Genomic DNA, 23872 nt, shown 5'->3' with positions numbered 1-23872 from the left:
AAGAGACACACAAGAGCACACCATTATAGAGTAGTTCCACCACAAAGGTGCAGTAGATGCAAATAAACTCAAGCATAGATTGTTATCAAATGTATGATAGTAGTTCAGAAGTGATAAGTTCTGAGCATTTTACTACCTTTGCCTTAAATTTCTTTCAAGTTTACATAATGTAATTTTTAATAATGCCCATGTTCAATAACTGGCTTGCAACATTCCTGAAAAATTACCAGTTAACTGTTGTGAGCTGATATAAGCCAGCTCTGGGACACTACTGGCTCACAACAGTCTTTCTGGAGAAGGTGGGACTTAAACTGGGCTTTGGAGGGTGAATAGGAGTTTGATAGGCCTGGCAGAAGGCATTCTAAGTAAGGTAAAGATGTGGCAAAGGTGTGGCCATTAAAGGGGGTGGCGTGAATGAAAATAATAGGACTTCTCTTAGTTCTAAAATGTTTCAAGGTTAAGAAATTACTTTTTTAACAAGTCAGAAACGATGGAAAGACCCAGTAGGCATTGAACATTCATAATAGCATACAAGGTACCAAATATTCATGATATACTAAATATAGTCATACCAGATACTGAATATTCATAAGGTCTTAAAATAGCCACACATTGGTATTACCCATTCTGGTCCCCTGTGTGCCCCTCCAGATGAAAGTCATAGCCGCTCAACAGGCTAATTGACAACCTACAGCTGTGGCCGTGAGTGCTTGCCCCTGGATTTCCCCCATGGAGCAAATGTGAGTTATTGGCCCAGGTACCTTCTGCTTGTGGGTCCCTTTTGCTCAAACCTCAACTCTGGTCGTCTTAGTGAAACCATCAGTAGGGAAGATTAATGTGGCTAAGAGGCTGGATACCCAAATAGTGCATAATCCAAGTCTCAGGTGGTGTGGCCCCATCCCTTTCACCTTGTTTCTCAATTTTTAAATTGATTTAATGAACTGTATTAATGTCTTAGTGAGGGCTGCTATTCCAGAATACCACAGACTGGGTAGGTTATAAATGACAGACATTTGTTTCTCCCAGTTGTGAAAGGTTGGGAAGTCCAAGATCAAGGAGCTACGAAATTCGGTGTCTGGCTACATCCTGGTTCATAGTTGGCTGTTATCTTGCTGTGTCCTCCCATGGTAGAAGGGGAGAGGAAGCTTTAAGGGGTCTCTACTATAAGAGTACTAATCCCGTTCACGAGGCCTCCACTCTTATGACCTAATCAGCTCCCCAAAACCCTACCTCCTAATATCATCACACTGAGGATTAGGCTTCAACAGAAGAACTGGGTGTGGGGGAGGGGTATTGCAAATATTCAGTCTATAGCAGTTAGTTCTCTATGGTTGTGTAAAAAATTATCCCACAACTAGTGACTTAGAATAACAAACATTTATTCTTCTAATTTCTGTGGGTCAGGAAGCTGGATGGGATCCTCTGATCAGGGTCTCTTGCTGGCTATAATCAGGGCGTTGGTTGGGCTGCAGCCCTCTCAAGGTCAACTGGGGGTGGTTCTGCTTTTAAACTGCTTAAGTGGTATTGGCAGATCCTCCTGTTTCTCTGGGCTGCCAGTCAGAGGCCTCCCTCATTCCTTGCCACGTGGGCCTCTCTACAGGACAATTACAACGTGGCAGCTGCTGCCCATCGCAGCGAGGGGGTGAGAAAGCAAGAGAGGGGGTAAGACAGAAGTTGGAGTCTCAGGAAGGACAGCCCACCACTTGCCAGGTTCATTAGACAGTAAGTCACTAGGTGTCCAGTCAATACTCAAGGGGAAGGGATTTCACAAGGAGGCAGGGATCATTGGGGGCCATCTCAGAAGCTGCCTGTCACATAAAGTTCTGTGACTTCCAGCTTAGCCATCGCAGTGGTGGACTTGGGGGCTGGCATCGTATCAGAGTAATTCCATGCCCCAGTCCCCCAGAGATTCTCACCCCTGTATGACAGCATCCTTGAGATGTCAGTGGTGGTGGTCCCATTTTAAAGGAAAGACATTGAAAGTTTCACGACTCCTCTATGTCCACATAAGTAAGCAAAAGAGTCACAAAAGAGGCAGACCTTGAACCCAGGTCTCCTGAGTTCTAGGCTGTGGCCTTTGCCATTTGCTGTATGGTACTAGGGTGAATAGTGCCCCCACTCCTCAACCCCCACCTCTGCCAAATTCATGTCTACTCAGAACCTCAGAATGTGACCTTCTCTGAAACTAGGGTCTGTACAGATGTATTATTAAGATGAGGTCATAGTGCATTAGGGTAGGTCCTAAGTCTAGTGATGGTGTCTTTATGAGAAGGCTATTGAAGATACAGAGACATGGCGGGGGTGGAGGGGGGTGTGCAGGTAGGGATGCCATTTAAAGATGGAGGCAGAAATTGGAGCAATGTAGCTACAAGCCAAGGAAGGGTAAAGATTACAAGCAGCCATCAGAAGCTGGCAAGAGGCAAGGGAGGATTCTTTCTTAGAGCCTACAGAGGCCCCGTCAACCCACCAACACCTTGATTTCAGACTGCTAACCACCAGGACTGTGGGAGAATAAATTTGTGTTGTTTGAAGCCATCCAGTTTGTGGTTACTTGTTATGGCAGCCCCAGGAAACCAACACATGCATTATCTCCCTAGAAGATTCTAGCCACAAACTTCCTGATGTCTGCAGCATTTGAAAGGGTTTGTTGATAGTGGTTCATAAAGCACAGCTACTCTGGATCAGCCTCCATCCAGAATTCAGTCTCCCAGGTCCCCTCCTGGCCAGCATAGCCCATCTTGTAAGCCAGCAGCCATAGCCCAGGACTGGGGGAAGAAAAGGGATACAGCGAGTAGCTTCACTGCCTGTGATCTAAGATGATGAACATTGCAGGACAGAAGCATGGCTATGTGAGATTTTCTTTCTTCTTCCATGTGATAGGCCAAAGATTAAAATCCCCTCTGCCCTTCTTCCCCTCATTCCCTTGAACTTGAAGGCACTTGGAGCACTTGGCTCACAGTAGCTCTGTGTGTGTGTGTGTACGTGGAGTAGTCGGTAGTCTCTGTAGCCTTGTAGGTGCTGGCTTAGAATAAGAAGCAGAGGTCAGGGTTCAGCTGAAAAAGGGGTGGGTGTGGTAGGATGGCTGTGGGACACGTCCTCCTGGGCACCTAGTTGGTAAGTTCACACAGAGGAATCAGTAGCATTGGATCAAAGGAGGGGGAGGCTCAAAGGATGTTCTCTGGGTGAGGTGCTCTGGCAAGGGGCTTCTGCTCCTGTTTGCAGCTTTGAAATGCAAGAATTTCCTCTTGTACGAGGAAAAATAGCTCATCATGTGAATTGTGATTAAGGTTTAAAGATTATCCTTAAAATAGTGCTTTAAAAAAATGCCTGCCACCTTCCTGCTGACCTGGTGAAAGCGACTGCACCACTTGTATTCTGCAGGGCCCGGTGACTAGTGATTCATATAGTTTGTGGTCCAAAAGCATCCCAGACTAGAAAGGGCCTTAGAGATGGTCTAAACCTACTCCTTTGGCAGAAAGAGAAGCAAAGGCACAGATACCTTCTCCAGTCCACCCAGAAGCTTCCCTCTCCCCCGTGAAACCAGCTGGGCCAAGGGCTCTGCCCTCTGTTTGTCTCCCTACTTGCCATTCTGGTGTCTTCTTCTCACATTCACATCTGCCTGTATAATCTCTATCCCTACAGCATCTATCGTTTACACCGTGGGCTCCAGTGTAGTGTAACCCTCCATCCATTCACCCAACTACCCATCACATATTTATTGAGGAAATTGCTATGGGTCCACCACTATGTACTGTGGACGTGGAGATTATTATGGCAAGATCCTTTCTGTCGGCAAGTTTACTGTCTCATCAGAGATCGACCACTTGTATGCGAGTAACTAGACCTCAAACCAGACTCCTTCAAGGGAGTATAGACTAGTTCTCATCTGGCAAACCATTGGAAGAATTAGAAAATAATTGCCACTAGCGGCCATAGCCTCACAAGTAGGAATCATCTTTTGTCCTATATGATTTGAAAATTAGTGGAACATATATTTGGCAACCATATACATCCTGAAGTTTTCAAAATAGCTCTGATGTAAAATATTCTCCTTCCAGTTCATGTGTCTTAACTGTTGGTCAGAAAGACTGAATGCCAAGCAGTCAGGATTTTCTGTATCCAATCCAACTTCTCTACCCCCTTCCTTTTCTGCCTCCAACAGATTCATTCTTTGGACCGCAGTTGTAGGATGTATCTATTCTTGGAAGAATAACACCCTATACCATTAGATCAGCTGTATTTTCAGCAATTACATGAAGCTTCGCTTTGGACAGGGCACTGCTTGGGTGATACGGAGTTACTTAAGTGTATCCGGGAGCACTGAGCTGAATGGGAGATGGAATCCTATGAAGATCACAAAATAGGCACCAACAGAATGCACTGGGCCTTGGAGTAAGTATTTAGGATAGGTAGGAAGAAAATGAGAGAAGGTCCTGGGCAGTGGGAGAGAATTTGATTCTTTTGGCCATTTTACTACCTTACCCCAGGGGCAGTCCTATTAGACAGGAGCTCACTGGCTGGGGGCCTGGAGATCCAAACCATAAGCCAGGAGACCCTTTAAAGTCTTTGCATTTAAGTTTCATAGTCAAAGAAGCCATGTTCTCTCTCTTTTCCCAACAGCTTAGAGAGAAAATAAGTCAACTTTGCTTACTGGATTTGTGTGAATGCCTCTTCTCTATACACAAGGACAAATAGTTCCCTGTGAGGCAGATCTTCATTCAATCGTGGAGAAATTTAACCAGAAATTAGAGAGCACCCTAGGGAATGGTCTCAAGTCGTCCAGGGCTTCCTCCACCCAGGCAGCCTTGACACATGTCCCTGTCCTGTCACAGATGTCCTCATTCCTCCCAACGACTTTGTCTTACTGGTGTTGCAACAGCTACCAAGGTAGTTAAAAGGTGTGTTATATAATATGCATATTAGAGATAGATATGCAAGTTCAGAATAGATTTGCTACATTTTTCTTCAGTAAAACTCCTTTTGTTCATCCAAACATAGTTTACGCACCAACTACATACCAAACATGAATGGGGCTGAAAAGGCAAGAGTCCCTCGGGTAAGGCAAGGTGTAAAGTCTTCTGGGAAGGAAGCCTCCTCCCAGCCCCAGAGTAAAGTAGTAAAAGAGTTTCCTCTTCAGACCCGAAAGCTGCTCTCTAAGCCAGGTCACCATCAGGAGCCTCATGGTGAGCCTCCTTACATCCCATGGCCGGGAACTCGAAGGCATTGTCCCAAATGCTCTCCTTGATTGATTTTGTCTGAAGTACACTTCAGAAAAGCTCTGTTTCACAAATGTTTGGACTTCAGTCATTTTGACCTATTGCTTTCTGCCGTGGTGCTTCAAGCACTTGGTGGGCTTATGTTGTCCTAGTCTTCAGTCTTGTCTTTGGATTACAGAGATCTCAGAGCAAGGCCCAGAGAAGTACAGGGACCTCTTCCAGGTTGGACAGCGAGTCTGGATGTCTGAACACTGCTCCCAACTTACACCAGTTCACCACGTGATGGACTTATACCATCTTGGGCTGAGAATGATCTTAGATGTCTACCTTGTGTCAGGGCCCTCATCTTTCTCATCTTTCAGACAAAGAAACCGAGACCCAGGGTAGGTTACTGGTTGTCCATAGCCAGAGAATCACAGACTCCTGGAGCTGGAAGGCACCTTGGGCCTTTTGTTATCTAGTTTCACCTCCAACCCAAAGGAACAATACTTTCCACACTCTCTTTGCCAGTTGATTACCCAGCCTCTGCTTGGACACTTCTGGAAAATGGGGAGTGCATGATTTTTTTTTCCTGTCCATTCCATTAATAGACCTATCTCATTGTTATCAAGCTCTTATCTGTAATCAAGGGAATCTAGTTTCTTGCTGTATCCATTGACAGCTGCCTTGCAGAGTCACAACACACAACACAACCAACCCACAGTCTCTGTGCCCTAGGAGAGTTGTCCCTACCATGGATCCCTTTAGTCAACTGGACTGTTTCAGCTCAGCCTGCCTCAGTTTCCCTGCCCCAGACTGACTGCCTTTAGCATGTCTTAATTCAGAATTTTTATTTATTTTGCTTTTATTTATTAATGGTAACCACCACCTTCTATAAGTCCCATCCATCCCCCCTTTTACTGAGCTCTAGAAGGCTCTCATTAGAACATCAATGAGTTCACTGCACTTTTTAAAATCAGGACAACAACAAAAAAAGCTTGAGTGTGCTTCTCCTGACAAGCCTCCTTAAATATAATCATAGATCTGTCACAAAATATACAGGCTTATGAGGGGTTGTCAAAGTCTTTCTGAAGTGGGAGATGTTTAGGGGGAAGAAAATTCTTTCATATTAACTGAAAAGGAACAAAGTAGAAAAAAACAAGGACCAAATGATTCTGTGAAGGGTTTTTACATAGCTACAGTTTTGCAAGCTTTGCCTTGATTAATGATAATGCGGTAGATTCTGGAAAGACAGAAATGAAGCTCTGAGCTGTTCGTGTAATTGGTCTTGACATTTCTCTTCTAGGAGTTTTTCTCTTAACTGAGTGAGAAAGCAGGTGCGGTAAGAGCAGTCTTTCCCATCATCCAGGTTCCAATCTCCAGTTCTGATGGGGAGCAGACCCAAAGGTCCCATGAACACTCTGTTTTCTTTAAGCAATGTCCTGCTTTAGTGATTCCCACTATTGTGTCCACACTCTGGAGGGTTTAGGGAGTTTTAGGCATTTAACGTTTTTGAAAAATTTCTTTTTAAAGCCATTTGGATTTGTAGCTCAACACCAGGGAGAATCCAGATCCTTCTGGTTTCCACAGATGGGCTCCCTGAAAGGTAGTTCTCATTTTCTTTGTTTCTTGGGGAAGCCTCTTCGAGGTCTGGTGCACATCTGTCTGTGCCACTTGGTTCCTGAATGAATTGCTCACTGGCCTAAACATCTGGTTGCCTCAAGGGTCAGCATAGATGTGTCCCTGCATTGCATGGCATTGGAGGGACGATTGCAAGGACAAGCAATAAAGAAATCTGGTGCTGGTGGCTCTTCTCAGACCCTCCAGCTTCCACATGGCCATGATCACATCCCTCTGTCCTCATCTGATGCCAAATCTCCCAAGCAGCCCAGGGATTTCTAAGCCTTCTGCAATTACTCAGCATAATAAGATTTCAGAGCTCTCCCTGGCTTAAAATGTGCTTTCCATTTTCTCACCAGCCCACTCCCCTCCCCCGGCCTTGCCCTGAATTAGAAGTACATCGGCAGAAAGATTCACAGGCCCCTAGGTGCCCAGTGGCATATTTCTATCTTCCATTTCCCCTGTGAGCATCTCCTGGCTCTTCTTCTTCTTCTTCTTCATGCACCTGGGGCCAGGCGAGAGCTTTCCATCCAGACACAGCCACAGTGCCCTGCCTGGACATGGAGCTTTGTGAAAAAGCAGCCTAGCCTGTCCTCCCAGTGAGAGCGCAGTCCCACCCTTCCCTTCCGGGTCCCCAGTCATTGTGCTGAGGGTTAGGAACCAGCAGTGCAGAGATCAGTTTTCAAAGGAAACAGAAGAACCCTTTCAAGTGCCTAACCCTAATCGCAGACTCTTTCAGGGGTCCTGGAGCTGGTTTTGAAAACCACGTTGATGGTGCCTGAAATTAAGTTATGATGCACCTGTACACACAGAAGGAAGGGACATCAAAGAGAGGATCAGTGCGGACGGCGAGCAGAAAGAAATGCCAGGTGCAGACGCGGAGGACATCTGGCTCTCCCGGGGCCCGATGTCCGCTTCCCAGGCAAGGACAGTTAGTGGCTTCAGCGAGAGTGAGAGCGGGGGTGGCTTGGTGGTGTCCTCAAGCTTGACTGTGCGTCCGCTTCTGCAGCCTCCTTGTTTCCAGGCAGAGAGGACGGGTCGAGTGTCTCACTCGTGACTCTCTAAAACGTTTCCTCGTATGTTAGTAAAGGGAAGTGACCTCTCAGGTAAGAAGTGGGTGCCGACCTGACCGCGCGCCAAGTGGGCGCAGGCTGCTGCAGAGGAAACGCAGACCAGCAGCAAATTGCTCGGGAGAGGGAGGTTTCTTGGGGATTCGCTCAGATGAGAAAATAACAAATATTTTTAATTAATGTCACTTGTCTCTTTTTAGGGACTTTGACGCGTTGCGAATTTATTTTGGTATGTAATTTTAACACTATCTCCTAAGATCTTTTTATACTTTATCTCTGAAATGTGTCAGATTCCCCACTGACACTATTTTAATAGAAAGGGTTCTGGTGCCCGCCAGGGAGCGGCCCTGGGGACTCTAGAGCCACGGGGACCGAGGGGTTTGAATCCTGGGTGGGCAGCACCCTCTGGGTGAGCCTGGGCCCATCATTGACCTCAGGAACGATGACCGTCCCCACGTCCTGGTGGCACAGTGGACTGGAGATGGCCTGATCGATGTGCGAGGCCACTTGCCCCGGGGCTGGGCCCCGAGTGTGCAGCTGGGGATTTCCGAGGGGCTCGGCGCTGGGAGTTTCCGACGCGTGGGGCAAAGGCTGCATCTGCCAAGTCTCTGCTCCCCACCACCCTTCCCAGGAGGAAGCCAGACGGCCGGACACCTCCTGCTCCGGCCCGGCGTAAGCCCTGAGCAAATAACAGATTTAATCTCAGGGGAAGCAAGTGCATTCTGTTATGGGTACGGAAACATTTTATCAGTCTCCGGACCTAGCAAACAGTAGCTGAAAGAACGTCAGCCTTGCCGTCTTCCTGACGTGCAGGCCGAGAAGAGGGCACCGCGAGTGGCTCCGCGGCCCGGGAGGCACCTGCACGACAATAAATCAAAGGGTGATGTGCGTTGGGTGCAAAGAGCGAGTGGCGCGGGCGTCCTGGCTTCCGAAGCCCGTGCTGGCATCGTGCGTGAGGTCACAGGCTCCGTGGGCCCGACTCCCCCCGAGGCTCCGATGGCCCCCCGAGTTTGTCCCCACGAGTCTGTGAACTGCTTGCAGAGCCCCAGGCCAGCTCCCGCAGGCTGTGCCCACCCACCGTGAGGGGCGCTTTAGGACAGCGGGGCCCACCCAGTAATACCTGCCTCCTAAGAAGGCTCCCAGGTGGGATTTGGCGGGAATATCCCAGCCGGATATTCGTTTCCCCAGGGAAAGACCCCCCACCCCAGCCAGTGTTTGGGGCGCCTCCGGGCAGGGCAGCCAGCCCCCGTCGGGGGGATCCGCGTGGGGATGTTTTCAGGGCCACCGCCCACTCTGAACCTGACGGGGACGTGCTTGAATGGGGGCCTCCCTGGAGAAGGAACAGTTTCGCTAGGGCCTGCGGTGACATCCAGATGGCCGAGAAAACTTACCCAGTGTTCCGTCAGTGGGCAGTGATGGAAGGCCTTTACAGGGAGCTTCAGAACCTTCCACATTTAGTTCCAAGCTGCACGTCCTTCTCCGTTTTGTCAGCGGGCCAGCTGCCTCTCCGTGGGAGTGGGTGCTGCTGTTTCTTCCTGACGTGGGTTTACTTGACACTGTCGTGCTTGCTCCGTCTGAAAGCAGAGTCCACTCGCTCCAGCCAGAAGCACTTAAAACTCAGACGCGGATCCCTCTTGCCTTCAGAGGATGAAGCTGTGTCTTGCTGGGACATGGGCCCCCAGTTCAGCTGTGTGCCCAGTATTGGTCCCAGGACAGCTCTTCTTTCAAAATGCTGCATAGGCAGAACGAAAGCTTGGTAGCAAACCATGGAAATCGAGGGGAAGAATGCTTCATTTGCCAATAGGTTGCTCCCCAAGTAAGCCATTTCCCTCTCCTTGGCCCGCCAGCAACCATGACATCTGTCGTCAGGACACCATGAAGTCCCAGGATCTGTTGCTGGGGTGGGCTTGCTTTGCACTCGATGGGTGACGCTCTTGCTGTTCTCCTAATTGTTCTTATTTTTATTCTCTCTGTAAGACTTGAGTTTACTGGAAGAAGGTTTTATCTAACCCACCATTTTTTTTCTTTTAAACCAAAGGCTGAGATGAGGCAGAGTTGAGTGTGTGGCTACGAGGGACACACTTATATGCTGGGAGAGGGTGAATCTAGGATAGTGGTTAAAAAAAAGAAATCCGTGACCTTGGGCAACAGGGACAAACCATCCATTGACCAATGAGTGCCTGCCTTCCGCCAGGCCTGGTGTGTCTGTGTGGAGCATGTGGCCTGGCCTTCAGACTCCCATTCCCAGCCCTTCCAAGGAGAGCAGTTCTATAAAGTAGGTTGATTTAAGACACCAATACCTTTACTGGGCTGAGACAGGAGAGGCTCCAGAACCTGTTTGTCTTTTTCCTTTTTTCTTTTTTTTTTCCTTCTTTCATTCTTTCTCCTTCTTTTCTTTTTTTTTTAAAACCAGAACTTCCCACCTGTATTAGTTTTCCATGCAATGTTGTGACAGATGGCCACAAACCTAGTGGCTTCAAACAGCACACATTTATTGTCTAACAACAGTTCTGGAGATCAGAAATCCAAAATGTCCCAGTGAGCCAAAAACATGACTACTTTCCTTCCGGAGGCTCTAGGAAAGACTGTTCCCTTGCCTTTTCCAGCTTGAGGAGACCACCCACATTCCTTGGTGACATAGTTACAGGTTCCGGGGATTAGGTTATGGGTATCTTTGGGTCATTAGTCCACTCATCACACAACCCAGATTCATGGAGTGCAAAGGTGGGGGCAGATAGGGAGCATGATGATTGCTCATGACAGTGATGCTCACGTCAGACTAGATTAGTTTTGAGGAAGCCAGGAGTCCAGAGCTGCTGGGATGGATTTAAATCATGCCTATCATTCACAGTTCTTTCTTACAAAACCATACAGCTCACTATGCATTTTATCAAAACATTAACTCGACTTGTCAGTTATACACAGAGGCATGTGTAAATAGATCTAGAAGAGATTAACTATTATATTTTATAAATCTTAAGGTACCCAGGAGACAAATGGAAAGGAGAGATTGTTGTTGTTGAATTCAGCTCTTCATAGGCAGGCAGGATTCTGAATCTTTTAGGTAAGAGTTTAGGGAGAGGAATTGTGTCTGTAGTAGAAGATAGGAAAAATCCTGGAGTGCTTTCGAAGTGAGTAAAGGGAGTTTTCACCAAACTACTGCATTTACTTAGGCCCTGCCCATGTTTACCATTGTCTGCTCCTAATCCTTACCCTAAAGTAAATAAAATCTGAATGCTTCCTTAAGCAGAGACTATTGCTGAGTTTCCCTCCAAAAAACAAATTGCCACCACAGCTACCAAAAATAAGAGCCACGGAGATACACCTATGCCTTTGAGACAATCCACAGTTTTAAAGATAAATCCCTTTCTTTGGGAGCCTAATGTTGCTTTAAAAGATTCCTTTCCTTTCCATCCCCTTTCTCCCCAGATAATCTCCAAAGGAATATCTTTTTAAAGGGGGTAGGCTGAATAAGTGTTCATAAAGCTTCCTTGTGGGTCAGTAGCCTGCTGCGGGTCACGAGATTCATTTGGGATAGTGTGAGGGTAGGAAAAAGCAAGCTAATAGTCCTTTGACAAAGACCAATTCTCTGTCCCTGTTTTAATCTTTAATCTGGTTACCATATGTCATTTCTGAAAGATTAGTTAACTGAAAGACCTTATTTTTCAGCACAAGTTGGACTAGCAAGATGCCAAAAAACAAGAAAAATTAAGTAAATTTGTCACCTACAGAAATGTCTCAAAAAATACCTAATAAGTTTTTGAAAAATGTTGCAAATTAAGCTGAAGCGGGAAGAAAATACAGATTTTACTCCAAATTCATGGCCACTTAGCTCACAAGAAACAAATACTCTCAATTCTTTAAAAAATCATACTTAGAGATCTACTGGTAGTAATGAAGTCAGTGTGTGTAATGTGAACACCTCTGAATCAACTGTTTTTTGTTGAAAAAGTTAAAACGGTAGTTGCATACTGCCCAGTTGGAATTCAATATTGCTTTGCTGTTGAATTTTTTAAAATAATAGTAAACATAAAAAAAAATAATAGTAAATACTCACAGAGTTTGTTTAGATAGTTACTGTATAGATTTCCTAAGGCTGCTATAGCAGAATACCACAAACTTGGTGGCTTGAAATCACGGAAATATTTTCTCTCCTAGTTCTGGAAGCTCAAGGTGTCGACAGGGTCATGCTCCCTCTGAGGGTCCAGAGAAGGATCTGTTACGTTTCCCTCTCCCTAGCTTCTGGAAATTCTTGATATTACTTAGCTTATAGATGCACGGCTGCATCTCTGATTCTCTCATTAGGTAGCCTTCTCCTTGTCCCTCTTAGGGTCTCACTGTCTTCCCATGGCCTTTCCTCTCTCCTGTGTCTGTGTCCAAATTCCCCTCTTTTTATAAAAACACAGGTCTTTGGATTAGGACCACCTTAAAACATTATGACCTCATCTTAACTAATCATATTGCAAAGATGCTACTTCCAGATAAGCTTATATTCTGAGGTTCTGGGTGACCATGAATTTGGGAGGTCAACTCAACACAGTACAGCTCCCATGTCCCTGGATTAGCTTCTCTGCCTATAAAGTGGGAATACTATTGCTTGTTCATCTGTGGTTTTAATATAATCAATATAAGACTCATTCTTTGAATCTTACTCCTGAGATCTAGTGAAATTGGAAGCCAAACTTCCTCTGGGATTATTTTTATATAACCTGAAAATTACTAAGCAAGGGAAATTTTTTTCATGTAATCTAGTATTTCCCAGAACGTACCTTGGGAAACATCAATTTCATAATATGGCTTATGAGTCAAGTAAAAATAATAAAACTAGAAATGTAAGTAGTGTGATCTGAATGTGTCCTTTCTTTTATTTATTTATTTATTTATTTATTTATTTATTTATTGGAGTTCAATTTGCCAACATTTAGCATAACACCCAGTGCTCGTCCCGCCAAGTGTCCCCCTCAGTGCTCGTCACCCAGTCACCCCAACCCCTCTCCCACCTCCCCTTCCACTACCCCTTGTTCTTTTCCCAGAGTTAGGTGTCTCTCATGTTTTGTCACCCTCACTGATATTTTCGCTCATTTTCTCTCCTTTCCCTTTATTCCCTTTCACTAATTTTTATATTCCCCAAATGAATGAGACCATATAATGTTTGTCTTTTTCTGATTGACTTATTTCACTCAGCATAATACCCTCCAGTTCCATCCACATTGAAGCAAATGGTGGGTATTTGTCATTTGTAATGGCTGAGGAATATTCCATTGTATACATAGACCACAGATTCTTTATCCATTCATCTTTCGATGGACATTTGTGTCCTTTCTACCTCTTAAATTCATGCATCCTTTTACCCCTTAAAATCATAAATTCATATGTTAATTCCCAAGGTGATGGTACTGGGTTGGGGGGGGAGGGCTTTGGAAGGTGCTTAGGTTATGAAAGTGATGGTGCCCTCACGGAAGGGATTAGTGCTCCTGTAAAAAAAAAAAAAAAAAAAAAAGGACAGCATTAGTGCCCTACTTCTACCACCTGAGCACACTGGCACCCTGACCTTAGACTTCCAGCTTCCAGAACTGGGAGAAATAAATTTGTATTGTTTATAAGCCATCCAGTCGGTGGTATTTTTATAATAGCAGCCCAAAAGGACTAAGACAGTAAAACTCTTGACTTCAAGTCCTAGTCCTTCACACCCACACTCACTTCGAACCCATGAGTGACAGGTGAGACAGGAGGCCTGTTTTGGAATTCCTACTAGCACAGCTTGGCATTTTCATTAGTGATTGGATGAAATCCTTGTGCTCTGATGAGATTGAAAGATGCATGGTGGCTTTGGAGATGGCTAGCACTGACAATCATAAAGGAAGGAAAAATCTCATGAGTGCAAAGCAGGGAATGATGGTTCTTGCCCAGATGATAGCACATGGGGATGTGGGAGAGGAGACAGATTTCTGGAATGACAGTTGGTAAAACTCTGCTGATCTGCTCCCCAGTGAAACTGGTGAAAATGATTTTTTTTAAAAAAGCAACCTTTTAAAGTGTCTGGAAATGGTCTGGAGGTCAAACAGTAAATGAAGAAACATGTGTTTGAGAAAATCTATGCGAATTTAGTAAAAAGTTGAGAATCTGGGGTATCTGAAACAAGACTGCATTCCTCCTCATCCTGCTGGCTCAGCAAAGTGAAGACTCCACTCTGGACTCCTGTGGCCACCAGCACAGGCTGCCTGGCTCACAGCTCCCAGGAGGAGCTCTCTTCCTCGGAGGGGGAGGAACTCAGTGTTTTCAACCCCCAGCTACCTGTTGCTGAGGCTTAGTACTGGCAAGTATGGTCAAGAGGGCTGGACTTCCTTCTTTTGCCCAGGCCCTGCTCGTGGAATAGAGACTTGACCTTGGGAAAAGTGTGATGAGAACATTGGAACCTCCTTGCCCCTGCTCATGAGGCCATGGTCCCATGCCAAGAGAGGCATGCCAGGAGGACTTCAGACTGCTGCCCCTCTTTGCAGGGAGTATTTAGCCACTAGAGCAAAAATGTCACCCTGAGAGCAGCTTGCCATTGTGACATTCCCAGCTTCAGGGCTCTGGCTCAGAGATTTTGCCTGGGGGAGGAGAAGGGAGCAACAATTTTAAAAACAATTAATCTCTTCCTGGAGGAATGGATTTCATTTACAACAGAGAGTGCAAAATTTCAAATATAAAGGCACTTTCAAGAGCAGTGGAGGTCGTGGTTAAAGGCAATTGATAGGTGATTCATCAATTTCATGAACAGCCTAGATTAGAGGGATGGCTAGTCCACAGGACAGAACAGAGGAATAAGAGCTGGGTCCTGAGGTCATAACAAATACCAAACACTGACCTCAGAAACTGTTCCTTCAAAGGAGCCACGATTTGACTGAGTTCATTTGTGGAGCAATTTATGCCCTAGCGCACTGTTGAAAACAATAGAGCAGTCAGCTGGAAATTGGTAGAGTTTAACAGCTGGGTGTGGTCAGTGAAGGAGAGGAAGGGGTCCCTGGGAATGCCACTGTCACCCCAGGGTAACTGTAATCCAGCCAGTCACTAAAATTAAACAGGCCAGTAACATTAACAATTGGGGTGCCCGTATCCAGAGTGGCTAAAATACATTATCTAAAGTGTTCCGTTTACAACAAAAAAATTACGAGGCATGCAATGGAACAGGAAAGTATGACCCACACTCTAGAAAAAAAGCCGGCAACAGAAGCTGCCTGTGAGAGACACGATGTTGGATGTAACAGAAAAAGACTTCAAAATAGCCACTATAAATATGTCCACAGAACTAAAGGAAAGCGTGATTATCAAAGTAAAGGAAGGCGTGACGACAACATTGCATTACATAGAGAACATCAGTGAAGAGATAAAAATTGTAAAAAAGGAAGCAAATGGAAGTCCCGGCGTTTACAAATATAATAATGGAAATTAAAAATTCACTAAATCAAGAGAATGAGAAGACAAGTCAGAGACTGAGATTCTGATAAAGGACTATTATCTAAGAAGTCAACAGTAAGAAAATGAGCAACCTGAGTTTTAAAAGGCAAATATATGAACAGAACAGATGCCTCACCAAAGGAATATACTGGTGGCAAATAAGCATATGTAAAGATGCTCATCATCACAAGTCATCGGGGAAAGGCAAATTAAAGAAATGATGAGATACCACTGCATACCTATTAGAAGGGTCAAAATCTAACATGCTACCAATCCCAAATGCTGATAAAGATGTGAAGCCACAGGAACTCTCATTCATAGCTGAATGCCAAGTAGTAGAACCACTCTGGAAGACAGTTTGGTAATTTCATAGAAAACTAAACATATTTTTCTTATCACACCCAGCAATTGTACTCCTTGGTATTTACCCAAATGAGTTGAAACCTTATGTCTACACAAAAATCTGCACACAAATGTTTATAGTAGTTTTATTTGTGATTGCCAGAACTTGGAAGCAACTGAGATGTCCTTCAGTAGATGAATGGATAAATAAGCTGTGATACATCCAGACAATGGAATATTATTTGGCCCTAAAAGAAATGAGACATCAAGCCATGAAAAGACACGGAGGAATCTTAAATTCATACTATGCATCTGAAAGAAAGAAAGCTATCTGAAAGGCTACATGTTATATGATTCCAACCATATGATATTCTGGAAAAGGAAAAACCATGAAGATAGTGAACAGATCTGTAGTTATCCAGGGTTAGGTAGGATGGAAGGATGAATAGGCAGAGGATTTTTAGGGGAGTGAAACTATTCTGTATGATACTATAATGGTGGATACATATCACTACACATTGTCAACCTATAGGATGTATAACACCAAGAGTGAGCCCTAGTGTAAGCTATGAGCTTTGGGTAAAAATGATATGTCAATGCAGGCTCATCAGTTGTAACAAATGTACCACTCTGGTGTAGGATGTTGTTAGTGGGGGATGCTCTGCATAAGTGGGAGTAGCAAATATATAGGAAATCTCTGTACTTCCTGCTGAATTTTGCTGGGAACCTAAAACTGCTCTAAAAAAATAAAGTCTATGAAATTTATTTGAGGCTTAACAGCATATTTGAACTATCAGAAGAAAGAATGAGTGAACCTGAATATAAATCAATAGAAATTATGGTTGCTGAAGAACAGAGAACAAAGGGAATGAATAAAAATGAACAGTACCTCAGGAAAATGGGGGCCACCATCAAGCACATCAACATAAGGACTGGAAAGTGAAGAGAGAGAAAGGAACAGAAAAATAATCAGAGAAATTAAAAATGTCCCAACTTTGTTGAAAAACAATATCCTGCACATCCAAGAAATTAAACTCTAAATAGGATAAAAACAGAGATCTATGAATACCATGGTAAAAATTATGAAATTCAAAGATGACAGAAAAATCTTGAAGGCAGTAAGAGAAAAATAATGTGTTACATGTGAGAAAATTCCAATAAGATTAGCAGAAATGATGGAGGCCAGAGGCAGTAGAATAACATATTCAAAGTGCCCAAAGACAAAAACTGTCAACCAGACAGGGTTGATAGAGACCCCACAAGGTAAAGGGTTAGCAAAGGTCCACAACAAGACTGATCTCATGTCAGATCAATTTGCTACAAGCCTGGGAGGTTTTCCATGTCCTCCATGGGTTCAATAATTCACCAGAACAACTCACAGAATTCAGGAAAATACCTAAATGAAGAGACAGGGAAGGTGAGGTCTGGGAGGATCCCAAACATAGGGCTTTTGGGCTTTCTCCCCATGGAATCAGCATCTGTCACCCTCTTGGCAAATTGATGTGCTCACCAACTGGGAGGTTCCACCAGTAGTGTCCAGAATTTTTATTAGGATTACATTACATAGGCATGATTTATTGAACATTGGCCATGTGATTGAACTCTCTCTCCAGCTTTGCCTTCTCCTCCTTGAGGTCAGGAAATCAGGCTGATATCATGTGGCTCAAAGCTTCAACCTTCACTGTTAGTCATTCCAACCATGATCAGTCCCCATCCTGAAGCCTACCCAGGGGCTCACCATGAGTCATCTCATCAGCATAAAGTTAGATGTGGTCCAAGGGGCTGATAAACAACAAAGACACTTCATCAGTCAGGAGATTTCAAGGTGGTTTTTTTTTTTTTTAAGATTTTATTTATTTATTCACAGGAGATACACACACAGAGGCAGAGACATAGGCAGAGGGAGAAGCAGGCTCCATGCAAGGAACCCTATGTGAGACTCCAACCCAGGACCGCAGGATCACGCCCTGAGTCGAAGACAGATGCTCAATCGCTGAGCCACCCAGGCGTCCCATTTTCCAAGGGTTTTAGAAACTCCATGCCAGGAACCTGAGGCAAAGACCAGGAAAACACTTTATTATACCACAGTCATGGCATGCCAATCTTTTTATATGTTATTAGATTCAGTGTGTTGGATTTTTTTCAGTTTGTTAGATTTTTTTATTGAGGATTTGTACAACCCTTATTCATAAGAGATATTGGTTTGTAGCTTTCTAGTGACATGCTTATCTTGTTTTTGGCACCAGCCTCATAGAATGAGTTGGGAAGTATTTTGCTATTTTTTGGGAAGAGTTTTATGAGGAATTAATATTAATTCCTCTTGAAATGCTTGGCGGAATTTACCAGTGAAGCCATCTGTTCTTGGGAATATTTTTGTGGGAAGTTTTTAAATTACTACTTCAAACTGTTGACTTGTGTAGATCTTTGAATATTTTCTGTTTCTTCTGGAGTCAGTTTCAGTCATTTTGTCTTTATAGAAATTTGTCCATTTTATTAAAGTTGTTGATATCTTTCATTCATAATCCTTTTTACTTCTCTAAGGTCAGTAGTAAGGCCCCCCCCCCCCTTTCATTTCTACTTCTCTGTATCACTGTTCTGAATAGAGTGTCGGGCTTTGGGGGAGTGACATTTATGCTTTGTGAAGAGGGCACTGGTTGCGGTGGTAGCCTCTAGTCTTTTCGGTTGGCATCTGGTGTGGAAACTCTGCCCTGAGTGAGGTGGGCTGAGAGTGTCTAGGGTCCCGGTGTTCTTGGCTTGCCATGCTTGGGGTGGAGTCGGCACCATGTGAGTAGCCAGGGGTGAAGGAAGGCAGACCCTGATCTCTTAGTTGCATGCCCCTGGAATTTAGCTTTTTCAACACCCAGGTTGGGGAGATAAGAATGCTGGCAGCCTGATTTCCTGAGAAACTGCTCCAGCTCTCTCCTGGGAACCAGGGAAGAAGGAGTCTGAGCTTGGGTACACCTACTGGAATGGAGCTTCTGTCATACTGATCTGGGGTGGGGGTGTAAGGGAGTGGGTCATGGTGCCACAGATTCTCAAGCTTTTTAGCTAGATTTAGTGTATTTTCTTGAACAAATGCTTCTTCATTTGCCCTTGGAACAATGTACAGAGATTTTAGATGGTTATTTATAAAAATTTTTCACCAGTTGTGGTCGTTCAATGGAGGGAAGGTCCTCAGAGCTCCTCATGTGACATTCTGGAACTAAGCCTAATCTCCACTATTAGCTATTCTTTTCACAAAATGTATTGCTTAATTCTTGGTTTATGGCTTCAGGTGGCTGTGAACAGCTCAGGCAAGGCTGATAGAAAACAGAAGGCTGAGGAAGAGAATCTAGAGGGCATATATATGGGGAATTAGTATTGAATTGAAGACAACGCTGAAATATGAAACGATTAACTTTGAAAAGAGAAGGTTAAAGATATGAAGAGCTTGTACATGCATTCACTGAGCAACAAACAAGTAGAATGCTTTATCATGCAGAGCAAAGTACTTAGACTCAAGGAATCCCCTCTTTGCAAGGTTGTTAAATAATAGAATGTACTACCCATAAAGGTTGCAAATTGCATTTTTAAAACAGGCTAGACTCTTTTTTTAGATCCTATGAGTGACTAAAATACAACTTTTCTATTACTTATTCGTTACAAAAAATCTGACAGAGGCACTTTATTCACACAAATTATCAAAATAACTTCAGTGTTTTTACCTTTCACCTACCACTCTGAATCCCAGCAAAGCACTGAAGAATATCTTACAGTTTGTAATACTGAAGTGCAAGTAAACCAAATAAGTTTCTGGACCACACTGATGATTATTCTGTTCTTCCTCCAGAAAGTTAAATAAGAGCAGCTGTCTTTTCTACTTGCTTTTATGCAAGGCTGACTTAGGTGTGTTGCTGCCCAAAGACGGGGGCACAGGGTAAACAACCTCGTTAGATCCCTTGCAATGCTTGGATTCTTAGGTCATGTCAGCTTCCTGAACATGGGTAAGCTATTGTTTCTTCCCTCTCCAGGAATGGGGAGATAAACTACACTTCAAATATTTATCCTCCTTATCTTTCTTGTTCTAATAAGGGACTTGGTAGCGGTGCCATTTCCAATGAAATGCCTAATATAGAACTAGTTCAAGTTAAAGAGGCAGCTGTTATTTAACGAGATGATGCTTTTCAAATTAAAATCTTAAAAATATTAGGGGACATGAATGCTCTCTTGTGTTGGCAGGATTGCAGAACTTGACCTTTCCACTCTGCTAAGGGCAGGACAGTGTTTTCTTCAATAAGAGGAAGAAGGAATAATGGACACAGTGATAATGTCTATCAGTTTCTCTTAGCAATGAAATTAAAGTATACAGTTTATAGATTTAAAGTGTAATTTGCAAAGTTTAACTAAACTTACTGCTTATTAAAGTTGTGCTCTAAGCTTGATGGGAGCTTGAGCTTTGGGTCAAAAAGGGGACACTACAACTGGCCAAATTACACACCTATTTATTATTCACACTAAATTATGTATGTAGGCCACAATTATATATATATATATACACTATGGAAAATGATATATCCATAGTGATTATAATGAAACTATATATGGATAGATAGGTCTATATCAAGGAACCAGAATAATGACAAGCAAATACATTTCCCACATTTTGCACTCTGAACCTTGCCATCTGGTATGGGGAGCAACCCCCCTCATCTGTATCCAGTGTCATGTCCGTGCTGCTGATTGTTTTTCAAGAGGAGTAGAAGCCCCTCAAAATAAATAAACAGGATGGTTTTAAATCAGTCTTAAAATCATCAGGTTTTAGTGAAACTAAGAAAATTTTTTTTATATTACTGAATATTATAAAGCCCTAAGGCATAAGCATGGTTGGGAGGTTCCAGAGAAGTCTTTAAGCTAAAAAGTGAAACTCTATCTGAACATAAAGGAGGGCTCTTAAAGTGCTTTGATGAATAGCAAAATGAAATACAGTATGCATTCCTGTGACAAATTGATATCTCATCTTAGTGTCACTAAAACCTGATGATTTAAAAACTGATTTGAAGGGGCTCCTGGGTGGCTCAGTGGTTGAGCATCTATCTCCCTTTGGCTCAGGTCGTGATCCCAGAGTCCTGGGATGGAGTCCCATGACAGATTCCCCGCAGGGAGCCTGTTTCTCCGTCGCCTGTGTCTCTGCCTCTCTTTCTGTGTTTCTCATGAATAAATAAAATCTTTTTTTTTTTTTTTTTTTTAAAGAGACTGATTTGAAGTAATCTGTTTATTTACTTTGAAGGGCTCATTGCCCTCTTGGACAGTAATCACAGCACTAATACATCACTGGCTGCTGCTGAGGGGTTGCTTCCCAGACTGACAGGCACGTTTCAGACTGGGGGAGTTTGGAAATACATTTGCCTATCATGTCGGTTATCTAAGTTCCTGGATTCCTTAATAGCTGAAGAGAAGAATTGAGGACAAAATATCCTCAATGTGTAGAGGTATTCCCTGTGTCATGAAAAAAAATCACATAATAAAGAGCAATACTTTTTTGGAAAGCTGTTGAGTTCAAGGTCATGAATCTATAAAATAGCATGACTATGTGTTGGATAACCCGTGATTTTTTAAAGAAGCCTTCATTTAAATGAAGTTTTAGGGGAATCCCTGGGTGGCTCAGCGGTTTAGTGCCTGCCTTTGGCCCAGGGCATGATCCTGGAGTCCCGGATCGAGTCCCATGTTGGGCTCCCGGCATGGAGCCTGTTTCTCCCTCCTCCTGTGTCTCTGCCTCTCTCTCTCTCTCTATGTCTACCATAAATAAGTAAAATCTTTAAAAATAAAAAAAAATAAATGAAGTTTTAAAATGTCCTAAATAAGGTTTTATATACACAAACAATATTTCAAATATTTTTGTGGTATATTCATTAAAAATGGGGAGGGTAATGAATATCCAATTTTTTCCCCCTCAAGATTCTCTTAAGTCTGAAGTATCTTACCCAGTTAGGAGTTCAAAAACGTAATTATTGAATTAACTAGAGAATGGAGTTACACATTATTTACACTAACAAGGTTGCCTTTGGTGAGGTAAAAGTGTTTTAAATAATTTTCTCAGTCCTATTAAAAATCTGTGTATCCTTAAATGTACTAAAACTTGGGTTGGTTTATAAATGTCTGTTTCATTCTAAAAAAAAATTAAGTCCCAAGGTGTAAATAGCAAAATATTGTTATTTTAAAGTAAAGCTAAACAAGCAGATTTTCCCCTGTATATTCCAAATTGCAGAGTCTTAGAATGGCTCAGAACCTGAGGTCTTTGGGTTGCGCTCCCCACTTGGGATAAATATATCACCTGTCTTCGAATCTCTCTTTGAAGAGTTCACAGGCAGAGAAGTCAGTGCTCTCCATGGCATGAATGACTCAGTGTTTGGAGTATTCACTAGTTGTTAGTCACTGTGCTAAGTGCTTTTCTAATGTTATAAAATGATTCTGTGGGGTAATAATATCTAGTTTAACAGATAAGGAAATTGAATGTCAGTGGAGAGGAAGTAACTTGCTCATGATCATTCTGTCATTAAGTGATGGTGTCAGGTCAGCTGGCAGAGAGTTGTTGTGTTTTAGATATGATGATATACCATATGACAGATTTATTTATTTATTCTCATTTATGTGCTATCTCTTCATATATCCTAAAATAACCAGTATAGGCTTTCCCTCCTACCCCCACAAATATTTATATATTTAATCCTGTTTCTATTACTTTTCATTACCAGTGGTAAATTTTTTCAGGATGCATTTTTTTCAGTAAGCATTGTGATTGTGGGAAACAGAAGTAATCTTTTTCCCCACTTTAGTTTCCTCTAATAATGTGTAATATTAATTTGTAGAATTTCAAACAATACAAAATGTACAGCGTAAATAAATACCAGTTCCTCCCTATCTCCTATATTAAGGGGATGTAGTTATTAGCGTTTGTTGTATCCTTCCATTTATCTATTCCTTTTTAAAAAATTCCTATACATGTGCAGGCAGTTCTTGCCCTGAACAATATGATGAGTTTCAGTCACAACAGTTTGAATACCACCACTCCCTCAAGAATGTGGTTCTAATTTCAGCTGCATGGATTATTAACTGTAATTACCTAAGTACAAACTTCACTGTTAGCTCTTCAGTCCACAAATCACTGTGTAATAACAGATGTGTCCATGATCAGTGACCAATGATGTCATTCTTCCAGTCTGTTGGGGACTAGTCACTGTTTGTGATAGTTTGTGCACAGACAGCAAAGTGTGTAGTTGTGACGACTTCTTGTTTCCTAGTGATAAGGCCATGTGACACTTTAATAAAATGGATAACCAGAAGGGGGATTTGGCCAGAAAGAACAGGAAGTATACCAAAGAAACAAAATGTGAATACAGTAGAAGTGACATTTGAGTTGAATGTAGGTGGAACCAGATAGGCAGTAGCTGGCTTTGGGAATGCTGTTGCTATTCGATAGACTCCATGTGGCCCAGGGACACTGAGTGAGGGTGACCTTGACATACATGAGGAAAGTGGCTGTGAGGAGGAGGATGATGCCCAGAGGAAGTGATGATGGTAAAAAGTTTCACATTAAGGAAACTGGGAGATTGAGACAGCATTGAAAACACAGATGAACATGTTGGGAACTGATCCAAACTTAGAAAGGCAAAAGATGATTTTGCCTTTCAAAGAGAAAAATGCTATCATAAATTTTACAAGAAGAAAGCAGGCAATGTTCAAATACTTTTGACAAGGTTTCTTACAAAGAAATGAAAGTTTAATTCTCAACATTTGTAATGTTTTAAACAGTGTGATACTAGCTTTATTTTTTTCATTTTCCCATACTTCTGTAATTCAGTGGAGGCCTTGAGTCTCTTATTTACCTTGTTTCATCAGTTACCCTTTCAGTTAATTTATTCATTCTTATCTCTCAAGTACAACACAAGCTCAAGAGCAAGGACTGTGTGTGAATTATTCATCACTGGACCTAGAGTACAACACAGAGATGCTTAGTAAGTAGATGAATGGATGGATTTGCATTTAATGTAGTAAAGCGAGTATCTTTACACTGCTTTATGAGCTGAATGCTTACATTCTCTGCTTATTTTCTAACTGGAGTATCTTTCTCTTATCAGTTCATAAGAGCTCTTCATATATGATTCTTATGTCCAGTTTTATGTTTTGCAATATTTTTTCATTTTAACTTTTCTGTTCTCATTTGTTATA

At 42.9% G+C, this 23872-nt stretch overlaps 1 protein-coding gene and 1 long non-coding RNA gene across 12 annotated transcripts in view; one reads left to right on the top strand and one right to left on the bottom strand.

Moving 5' to 3' along the window:
- The window catches only part of LOC112672363 (uncharacterized), a 157754-nt gene that overhangs the window by 100029 nt on the left and 33853 nt on the right, over nt 1-23872 (top strand). For all 7 annotated transcript variants that reach the window (XR_003144229.3, XR_003144230.3, XR_004810347.2 and 4 more), the window contains one exon: nt 23582-23658. This is a non-coding gene — a long non-coding RNA (uncharacterized LOC112672363). The remainder of the gene's footprint in view (nt 1-23581; nt 23659-23872) is intronic.
- NHLRC2 (NHL repeat containing 2) overlaps nt 17497-23872 on the bottom strand; it is a 65013-nt gene continuing 58637 nt past the window's right edge. For 3 of the 5 annotated variants that reach the window (XM_049103101.1, XM_035708159.2, XM_035708162.2), the window contains one exon: nt 17497-17716. Coding sequence is in view for 3 of the 5 variants with exons in the window: in XM_035708162.2 (XP_035564055.1) it covers nt 17628-17716 (89 nt within the window). In the remaining 2 variants the exon portion in view is untranslated. Of the gene's footprint in view, nt 17717-23401; nt 23634-23872 lie in introns of those variants that run through there. The other 2 variants (XR_007406714.1, XM_035708160.2) reach the window with 2 other exon arrangements.

This window comes from Canis lupus, chromosome 28 (genome assembly GCF_003254725.2).
Source record: "Canis lupus dingo isolate Sandy chromosome 28, ASM325472v2, whole genome shotgun sequence".
Taxonomy (NCBI): Eukaryota; Metazoa; Chordata; class Mammalia; order Carnivora; family Canidae; genus Canis; species Canis lupus.
The sequence above is the reverse complement of the archived record's forward strand: the minus strand, read 5'-3'. Positions and strand labels throughout refer to the sequence as shown.